General features: G+C 34.1%; 1 protein-coding gene across 1 annotated transcript in view; it reads right to left on the bottom strand.

Annotated features, from left to right (window-relative positions):
- nrip2 (nuclear receptor interacting protein 2) overlaps nucleotides 1–10,848 on the bottom strand; it is a 31,799-nt gene that overhangs the window by 6,193 nt on the left and 14,758 nt on the right. Inside the window, exons 2-3 of the mRNA XM_073838206.1 lie at nucleotides 10,507–10,848; nucleotides 340–422 (exon numbers count right to left, since the gene is read on the bottom strand). The exon at nucleotides 10,507–10,848 is cut by the window's right edge and continues 4 nt beyond it. Of these exons, the coding sequence (XP_073694307.1) occupies nucleotides 340–422; nucleotides 10,507–10,848 (425 nt within the window). The remainder of the gene's footprint in view (nucleotides 1–339; nucleotides 423–10,506) is intronic.

A 10,848-nucleotide genomic window follows, 5' to 3' on the forward strand; every position in this document is an offset into this window, starting at 1 on the left:
GACTGATAATCCGAAAAATTGAAAAATAGTTAAAAGTTAACTATTAACAAGAATAGCTGAACATATGTTCACAAATAAAATATATTGTTTAAATTGTTTAAATGTAAAATGCTTAAAAACACTAACTTGATGAGATTCATACTTGGTTTTAATAAACTGAATATTAATGACATATTGATACATATATATATATAGCAAAGCAAAATTATGACAGTTGATTATGCACAAAAAGTACTGCTAATTGTACATTGTTTTTAATACAAATGACATAAATGTATAATGATTGGTGGGATTTCACTGCAAAACAACATAACTGTTTGTGTGTGTGTATACACTTACCCCAGTCGTCTGCAGCATGTTTTAGAGATGTGGTTGTGTTGGCACCCTGTGTTTATGGATAACATCACCTCTGCATCTCCACACTGCAAAATAAACATTGGTCTTTACTCCTTGATAAAATAAATTTTCCCCCTTGTGATTTCTTTTCCACACCTTTCATGTGACAGGAATTTTAAATAGCAGAACACATTAGCAGTCCGAGTCTAAAAACATAGCTCAGTCTGCCAAATTGTTTCACACAGATGCCAAATTGAGACACTACAGTTTGTTGAAGCACAGATATTAGCTTTTGGTCTTTTAAATAGACAGTGCCAGGTTTTGTGTTTGCATTGTCTGACACTATCAGGATTGATAGTTTAATACCGTCTGAGGATAATAGTCGTGGTTAATAATGGAGCGTCACTGTCAAAGGTAGTCCTGACGTTTCGCTTCAGCGAGTCGGTTTATTCTCAGTCTGTCCTTTCACCTGAAATTCCGTCGGTGCTTGCAGAATTCAGAGCTCGTCACATGAATAATGACCCTGTGCTTTTGCAGCATTTGCTCTTTGGGAGCTCTAAGTGCCTGTTCATACTGCTTGCTTGACATTAATGTTTAAATTATTTGTTTGGTATTAGCAGGATCAGTGGACGGTTTGTTAACTCATTAGCCATTAGCTCGTCTTCTGATGGATCTTGTCACATGTTGTGGGCCACATTAATATTTGTGTAAACAGTGACAGCAGTGAACACAGTAGCTGACTCTATTATTTGTGGCATTTTCCTTAGTAGATCAGCAAAACAGTTTAATGGTGTTTTTCGTTTGTTGGATTATTTATTTAGGCTTTTCTTCCTATAAACAAAAATGTACATTTTGTTCAGAAAAAAATATATAAAATTCTTATAAAGTTTTGTGTATTTTGTATTGTAGTGGAAATAGAATTGAAAACATCTAAAAATTGTGTCAATGCTGTTACAATCGTAATCCCCTACAAAAAATGTACAATTTAATAAGTAATAATTCAAATAATAATGACATTCTTTCAAGTAAATTGGCCTTTGATTTTGTACAGTAAATTTAGCCAAAATAACAAAAAATATTTAATCCTCTGAAATATTTCAGAGCTTTGTAGTAGTAGTAATAATAATATTAATAATAAGAATAACAGTAATGACAGTAATGCCATTTTTCTTAATCGATCAGCCAGAAAAGGGGAAAAAGGCTTTTTGTCTTTGCAAATATACAGTTATATATATGATGCATATATATATGATGTGCACTTGAAGAATATGGCCATTAACAAAAATACTTCATTAAAAAAAATATATATATATATTATTAATTACAATTATATTATTTTTTACAAACATCTGAAGTTGTGTCAGTGCTGTTACAATCTCAATTATATATACAATTATTTACATTTAATTCATTTTAATTTAATTTATTTTTTTCACCTTTATTTTATCAGGAACAGCACACTAAGTTTAAAAGTCTCTTTTACAGTAGGGTCCTAAAATAATTCATAATAACTGTAATTGTATAATAATAATTAATAATTGTAATAATAATGACATCCTTTCAAGTATATTTGCCCTTTACAAAAAGGGCATTTAAAAAAAATGCTTAGCAAAAATGCACATTATGTTTGAATTTTTTATTTTTATAAAATGTTAATTTTCTTCCTAGAGATGTATTTGTATTTTTGTGTATTTAAGATGTAATGGAAATATAATTTCATTAAAAAAAACAGCTTAAATTTTAATTGTTCATAAAATGAAGTACAATTTAATTCATTAATTAATAATTGTAATAGTAATGACATCCTATCAAGTAAATTTGGCCTTAATTTTTTACAGTAAATATGACAATGAACAATTATCTGAAGTATTTCAGAGAGCTTTGCAGTAATAATAATAATGACATTTTTTAAATAATAATCAACAAAAGAAACAAGAAAAGAAAAAAAAAACGCTATTTGTCTTTGAAAATATGCACATTAAGCTTGAAAAAAATGATATGAAAGTTTTTCTCCCCCTAGATGTATATTGCACAAGCATTTGTTTTTGTATAAGTCTCTATATTTTAAAATGCAGTGAAAATATCATTAGTAGAAATTGTGTCAACGCTTTAGAATGTATTACACGTTTAATATGTATTAATAACAAATTATTCAATGCATAATAATAATAATGATGAAAAATGAATAATAATAATATAATAATAGTATTAGTATTATTAATTAATTAGTGTCGTGGGAGCCTGAGGGGAAGCCTCAGCTGAGATATTTGGAGGGATTTGGAACCTGTTTGTGGCATATGGTCTCTCAGCATGCATGTGGACTTAAAGACAATATGGCTCCACCTACACACAGCTAAAGCGCTGTCAAGCTTTGGTTTTGCTCTTTGCCTGTTTTCTAACTACACATTTAATGAGTGAGGGAAGAGGTCTGCGTCAGCACTGTACTACCGCTGAAGATAAATAAGTGGATGAGAGCTTTGTTGCAACCTCTTTGAGTTTCCTGTCACTCAAGGTGAGCCGTCACCCCCGCAACTTTCCTACCACATAAAGGGTGGGACTCACCATCTCATGCACCAGAGCATCAGTCTCTCAATGTGCAAACATGAGGGACCGTTAAGCCCCTCTCACACATTATTCCGACCCCCACTAGTTTGTTCCACACACACTTGCACAGACACGCAGGTTTCCTTGCATTGTTTCACACTTCTTCCTTCCTCTGCTAGGTTTCTAGTGCTGTGTTGTAGGTGTTTTTGTTGCAGTGAGAGACACCTTGAATGAAACTGTCATGCTGTGTCTACACTGGACACAACAGTTGTCACATCACAACATCTTAAGATTGTCTACACTGGACGAGACAAAGCAACCATTGCAAATCATTTGTCATAAATAAAATGAGGCATCAGTTCAATGTCAGGGATTTGTCATGTCACATCGCATTCAGTGTAGACAATGTTACTTATTATAGTAGATTTGATTGTTGCATCTTGCCAATCATGTCCGGTGTCAGTCACATCTCTGTCAGCTATGGCCACAGTTGAAGTCAAAAGCTTACATACACCTTTCAGAATCTACAAAATGTTCATTATTTTACCAAAATATGAGAGATTATACAAAATGCATGTTGTTTTTAATTTAGTACTGACCTGAATAAGATATTTTGCATTTTTTACATATAGTCCGCAAGAGAAAATAATAGCTGAATTTATAAAAATGACCCTGTTCAAATGTGTACGTACACTTGATTCTTTATACTGTGTTGTTACCTGAATGATTTGATTGTTCTTTAGAAAAATCATTCAGGTTCCACAAATTCTTTGGTTTTTCAGCATTTTTGTGTATTTGAACCCATTCCAACAATACTTGTATGATCTTGAGATCCATCTTTTCATAATGAGGACAACATGTAACATAAGTATCTTTCTGTAGCTTCTGAAGTACAGTACTAAATGAAAAAGAAATGATCCCTGCTGAAAAAAACAGCTTAAACCAGCCTAGCCTGGCCAGGCTGGGAAAGTGGCCAAAAACCCTCTAAAACCAGCCTGCTGACTAGCTATGACCAGCTAAAACCAGCCAACCAGCCTAGGCTGGTTTTAGCTGTTTTATTCATCAGGGATATTCAGGCAAAATAAGAAAAATGAACACATCATCATTCTTTTCAAAAGTTTTCACCCTCTTAATCTTAATGCATGGCTTTTTCTTTCTGAAGCAACAGTAAGTGTTTGAACCTTTTGTAATAGTTATATATGAGTCCCTCAGTTGTCCTCAGTGTGAAAAGATGGATCTCAAAGTCATACAGTCATTGTTGGAAAGGGTTCAAATACACAAATGCTGAAACTTGTGGAACCTGAATGTTCTGAACTATCACTAAACAAACAAACAAACAAACAAACAAAAAAAAACAGACACACACACAGCTGTGAATCATTCAGGTAAAAACACAGTATTAAGAATCAAGTCTATGTAAACTTTTGAACAGGGCCATTTTTATAAATTCAGCTGTTATTTTCTCTTGTGGCATACATGTAAACGTCTTTTATGTGAAACATCATTATCATCATCATTATTATATTATCATATTCAGGGTAAGTACTAAATAAAAAATAACATGCATTTTGTATGATCCCTCTTATTTTGGTTAAATTATTAACATTTTGCAGATTTTGCAAGGTGTATGTAAACTTTTGATTTCAACGTAAGTTTGTGAGTGTCATTCCCTGCACCCTGTCAGAATATAAAAATTAAAGGAGTTCTTCATTAGAACAGATTTGGAGAAATTTAGCATTGGCATTAGGTTACATCACTTGCTCACCAATGGATCATCTGCAGTGAATGGGTGCCGTCAGAATGAGCGTTCAAACTGCTGACAAAAACCTCCACAACTCCAATCCATCAATGAATGTATAGTGAAATAAAAAGCTGCATGTTTAAGAAGCAAATCCATCATCCAGCTAATATATGAGTCTTCTTTTCATAATATTGCTTTTTTAGTGAATCAGGGAAAACAAACACTAGAACACATTTCTAAACAAATATGTCACTGGATTTTGACGTGAGAAGACAACACAGGATGGACTTTTTCACCAGAGGCAGCATTATTATGGATTATGTACTAGTTTTTTAACAAGAAGCGATGGTTTAACGTTAAAATACCTTAAAGGACACCAATTATACCCCTTTTTACAAAATGCAATATAAGTCTCCAGGGGTCCCCAGAATGTTTCTGTGAAGTTTCAGCTCAAAATACCCCACAGATCATTTATTATATAATTCTGAAAATGCCTATTTTGAGTGGAAGACGAAACACGCTGTTTTCACGCATGTCGCTTTAAATGCAAATGAGTGGAGTATTGATGTATGGTTTGTTAGGATAGGGCAATATCTGGCCCAAGATACATCTATTTGAAAATCTGGAATCTGAGGATGCAAAAAAATCAAAATACTGAGAAAATCACCTTTAAAGTTGTCCAAATTAAGTTCTTAACAATGCGTATTACTAATTAAAAATTACATTTTGATATATTTATAGTAGGAATTTTACAAAAAAAATCTTCATGGAATATGATCTTTAATATCCCAATGATTTTTGGCATAAAAGAAAAAATCAATAATTTTGACCCATACAATGTATTTTTGGCTATTGCTACAAATATACCCCAGCGACTTAAGACTGGTTTTGTGGACCGGGTTCACATATAGACTATGATTGTATTTTATTTTTATGAAAACACATTTTATTTTTAATGTAACTTACATTTTCCATCATCCTGCTGACCTATTTTTGACCCAGGGTTTGTGCCCTAGGCTGCAGTCCATGCAGAAACTTGTAAACTATGCGTTTATAGTTGTAGCATCACCGTTTAGTGGCGTAATTGAATGTTCCGGTAAAACTGAAGTTGTATTGTCAGTGTCGGTCACAGCGCCTTTTAACTGCTGTTTTGGACTCTAAATAGTGTTCTGCGCTCATCTGTGCAGCCAAAGACAGAACAGTTAGCATGCTTTGCTTGAATTCTCGCCGTGGCGTTAGAACTGGTACACCGTTGTTGCTTGCAAAAACAAAATGGCGGTGCCATGGGTGGAAACGTGCAGATTATTGGGTGGTAATGTTATAATAAGATCACCTTGCTATGTCACAAGGCAGGCAAAATCTGAGCTAATCATTTTTTAACAAGCTTGCAGAGAAAGGCTTACCAAAAAAAACATACAGGGTTTTTCTTTTTCACGTTTTCTAACACAAATGCGGAAAAAGTCAGGTTTTCATAATATGTCACCTTTAATGATTGATTTGAAGCTTCACAATATGTTAATTGATAGACTGGAGTCACATAGATTTTTGTGATGTTTTTATCAGCTGTTTTAATTCTCATTCTGACGGCACCGATTCACTGCAGAGCATATGTTGATGAACAACTAATGCTACATCTCAGGTGGTCTGAGGTTGAGTACATTTTCAGCAAATTTTCACTCTTGGGTAAGCTATTACTTTAAAGGTGCCATAGAATGGAAAACTGAATTTACCTTGGCATAGTTAAATAATAACAGTTCAGTACATGGACATGACATACCATGAGTCTCAAACACCATCGTTTCCTCCTTCTTATATAAATCTAGTATTTGCAAAAGACCACCGAAAAATAGCTCAATTCCAACATAACAGGTCTGTTACGCAACTTCCCTGAGATCGTTAATAGTTACGCCTCCATCATTTGCATCGCCCAATCATCATTAACGTCAGCACCTCAGTTAAACAAGGCGAGTCACTCAAGGGACACGGTTAGCTTAATGCTAGTGCTAGCCTGTTACATTGCTATACATAGGATTTCACTTACCACATAAACAGAGAGATGACTGCGCTGATGATGGTGAATGATGGAGAAATAACAGCCTGATGATGGCGAATTGAGAATTACTGACAAGCAGCTCAACTTGTGTGGTAAGAAGCACTCCCTCTGCATTGTAACTTTACACAGAGCACATGCATCACAGTAATCAGACTAATATATACGCGATTCAAACGGCAGATTCAACAAACTGCATATTAAAAGCGGCTAGAGCTCCTAATTAAATATATATTTTTATCCATGTGCAGCTATTGAGCTCTGTGAAACAGCCAATCAGAGCAGAGCTCATTAATATTCATGAAGCTTCCAAATAACTAAGCATTTCATTCTAGGGTTGTAAATGGACCTGTAAAACCATTTTTGGAGATTTTTTGCCCTTTCCTATGCCATATACCTTCTATGTAGATATCAGAGAGCAATTCAAAAATATTGTATAAATGCATTCTATGGCACCTTTAAGTGAAGAAATGAGTTTCTTTCATTTTTTTCTAATTTAAAGTGCATTCAAAAAATAAAAATGCAAAATGGAGCTATAAAAACAGTTGAACTCTGTGTGATACTCCCTTTGTAAGTTGTGTTATGTCTTTATTTGATTGCTGCTATTACATATCTGTGTGTATGGGTGCACTGGTGCGTGTGCGATACATTTATAATGATGGCAGCTCTGCATGGAGCAAAATCGTGCATGACTTCTCTGCCTCAAAGTGAAACTTATCTTTCCAGAAGAGGAGGCATGAACCACTATAGTGGGTTTGCTATGTAAAACGCTGGCCCACTTATCTGACTTTTCATTATTGAAGCCTTAATTAGGTTCTGATGGGTTTTTTTTCCGTCTTTCACTTCACCTACGATAACACCACTGCATGTGTATTCCAGAACATTCAGTTTGTTTAAAATTTCAGATGACAGCTTTCATGCATTTAACTTAAATCTGAGTCTTATTACACAGCTTTTACTTCATTATGTTTTTGTATAATAATATTGCAATAGCTGGGATTGTGTAGCTGCACTGAACTCGAATTGAAGTCCACTATATGAAGAAAAATCCTAGAATGTTTTCCTCAAAAATCTTAGTTTCTTTTCGACTGAAGAAAGACAGACATGAACATCTTAGATAACATGGGGGTGAATAAATCTGGAAATTTTTATTCTAGAAGTGAACTAATCATTTAAACTCTGCTAACTATGCATTTTGCCTTCATTATTACCTTGCTGTGAGATAGACAAGCTAACATTGCATCACATCAGGTAACATTTTCGTGATTGCCTAATTTGAGCTCAGTGTTTCATTGATTGCTCTTGTTGTTGTTGAGTTGTCAGCTGACTGAGGAAATTAGCTGCTGTTTGGTTCACACCCAACCCTGTGGTTAATCTACTTTAATTTAGGGTCTATTTTTACCGCACTCAATCACGGCATGAATGGAGAGTGATGAAGACGGGGTCTTGCAAAATGGGTCATTTTGATGATGTTTAGTCTGCAGACATTTGGACAACTTTAAAGGCATTTTTCTCAGTATTTCGATTTTTTGCACCCTCAGATTCCAGATTTTCAAATAGTTGTATCTCGGCCAAATATTGTCCTGTCCTGACAAACCATACATCAATGGAAAGCTTATTATTGATTTTTTGTCCCTTATGACTGGCTTTGTGGTCCAGGGTCACATTTAAAAAATAATAATGTTTTAATTATTTCTTGTTTAGTAACTTCGAACATGTGGAGTCAAGTCATGGAATTTAATTAGAAAGATATGTAAAAAAAAAATTGAAAATAATTTTATTTTAAAATTAAAAGTCTTTAGCTTTTAAAACAAATAATTCAGGAACCTCTGTGAAAATATATATATTTTTGAAACATACAAATAAAAAACCTAGTTCAGTAACTTTAAACACCTGGATTGAAATTCATTATCCAGTCCTATTTGTCTCAAATATATCCTTCCATTCAAAAGTTTGAGGCCAGTAAGACATTTACCCCCGGTTTCACAGACAGGGTTTAAGCTTAGTCCTAGACTAAAATGTAAGTCTGAGCTGTTTCAACTGAAATAATCTTGCACTGACTGATCTGAATATATCAGTGCCTTTTTTGTTTTAAGATGCACACCAGTAATGTTTTTTTCTAAGCATGTTTATAAAAATACTTCAATGTCCTAATTGATCTATGGCCTAATCCTGGCTTAGTCTAACCCTACTTGTGAAACCTGTGGGCCTATATGTTTTTATTTAGTCAAGGACACATAAAACTGATGAAATGCGATAGTAAAGTTTCACAATGTTTCAAAAGATTTCGATTTGTTTAATTAATGCTTTTCTGTTGAACTTTCTATTCATTTCTAATTATCACACGCCAAAGTTTGGGTTTGGTAAGATTTTTAATGTTTTTAAAAAAGTTTCTTAAGCTCATCAAGGCTGCATTTACTTGATCCAAAACTACAGACAAAAACTGTAATATTGTTACAGTTTGAAATAATGGCTTTCTATTTTAATATATTTTAAAATATAATTTATTTCTGTGATTCAAACCTGAATTTTCACGAGTCATTGCTCCAGTCTTCAGTGTCACATGATTCTTCAGAAATCATTAAAATATGCTGATTTATTACTTTTATTATCAATGTTGGAAACAGTTGTGCTGCTGAATAACATTTTGAAACCTGTGGTTCTTTTTTTAAGATTCTTTGATGAATAAAAAGAACATTTATTCAAAATAGAAGTCTTTGCTTTGACTTTTTATCAATTCAATCCATCCTTGCTGAATAAAAATATTAATTTCTTTTAAAAAAAAAAGTTTAAAATAAAAATGTAAAAACTAGAGTTTATATGGTTAAGAAAAATTAAATGAATGCTGTTCTTTTTAACTTTTTATTCATCAGAAAATCCTGAAAAAAGTATCACAGGTTCCAACAAAATATTAAGAAGCACAACTGTTTTCAACATTGATAATAAATCAGTATATTAGAATGATTTCTGAAGGATCACGTGACACTGAATACTGGAGTAATGATTCTGAAGATTCAGCTTTGCATCAAATTAATAAATTATATTTTCAAACATGTTTACATAGAAAATAAGCACTTTACATTGAAATAATATTTCACAATATTACGTTTTTTCTGGATTTTTGATTTAAAAAATGCAGCCTTGATGAGCATTAAAACGTCTTTAAAAAAGCCAAAAAATCTACATTTTAGAATAATTTCTGAAGGATCATGTAACACTAAAGACTCGAGTAATGGCTGCTGAAAATTCAGCTTTGCATCACAGGAATAAATTACATTTTAGTATATATTCAAATAGAAATTTTAAATTGTAATAACAATTCACATTATTACTGTTTTTACTGGATTTTTGATCAAATAAATACAGCCTTAGTGAGCCACTGTTGAAAGAGACTTCTTTCAACAACATGTAAAAATCATATTGACCCTAGACTTTTAAATGGTACAGAATGTGACTCAAAATTATGTCTTATAATAATACTATCCCATTTTTGGGTAGTAATTCATTTAAAGTTTTTGAAGCGTTGAAACTGATGGGTCAGATCGATGTTATATCACCATGCAATGAGTCACTTGCACCCTAGTTGCATCATCAGTATTGTAAACTTGGCATGAGGTGCTTCGCTAATTCGGGCTTTTTAGATGCATACTGGCCCTCTAAAACCCCCTCAAACCCGAGCGTCGAGAACAATCGACTGCGAGGAAAATAAAACCATGAGTCATAGGCAGCCAGAGCTCGCGTTTTGTCATTACGGCAAGCTGTTATCGCTTCTATTATAGGCACAGACAGCTGAAAAAGGCTGAAAAGAGCTCAGCTTGTCAGTGTGAATGCCTACCTTACACTGGACCACTAGAGCTGAGAGGGTGGATGCTCTCTCGCCCTCTTTGAGGCCTTTCTTCGTGTCCTCTTCCATTTTATTTTTCTGTTTGGACTCTGTCTTTCCACCTGCATCGCTGCTGTCTCCTTCATCTTCATCATCCTCGTCCTCATCCGACCTTAGGCTCTTCTCGCTCTCTTCTGGAGACTCCCTCTCCTCTGTGGAGTCATCCACTGTGCTCTCGCTCCTCTCCTCTGGCTCTCCGCCCTCTTTGCTCTCTGCCAGGGGTGAGCGAACAAGAGATGGGACGTCCCGGGCCTCTCCACGCAAACGTGGAATGTTGCCCTCCAGGAGACGGCG

The sequence above is a fragment of the Garra rufa genome, chromosome 4 (assembly GCF_049309525.1).
Source record: "Garra rufa chromosome 4, GarRuf1.0, whole genome shotgun sequence".
Classification (NCBI taxonomy): Eukaryota; Metazoa; Chordata; class Actinopteri; order Cypriniformes; family Cyprinidae; genus Garra; species Garra rufa.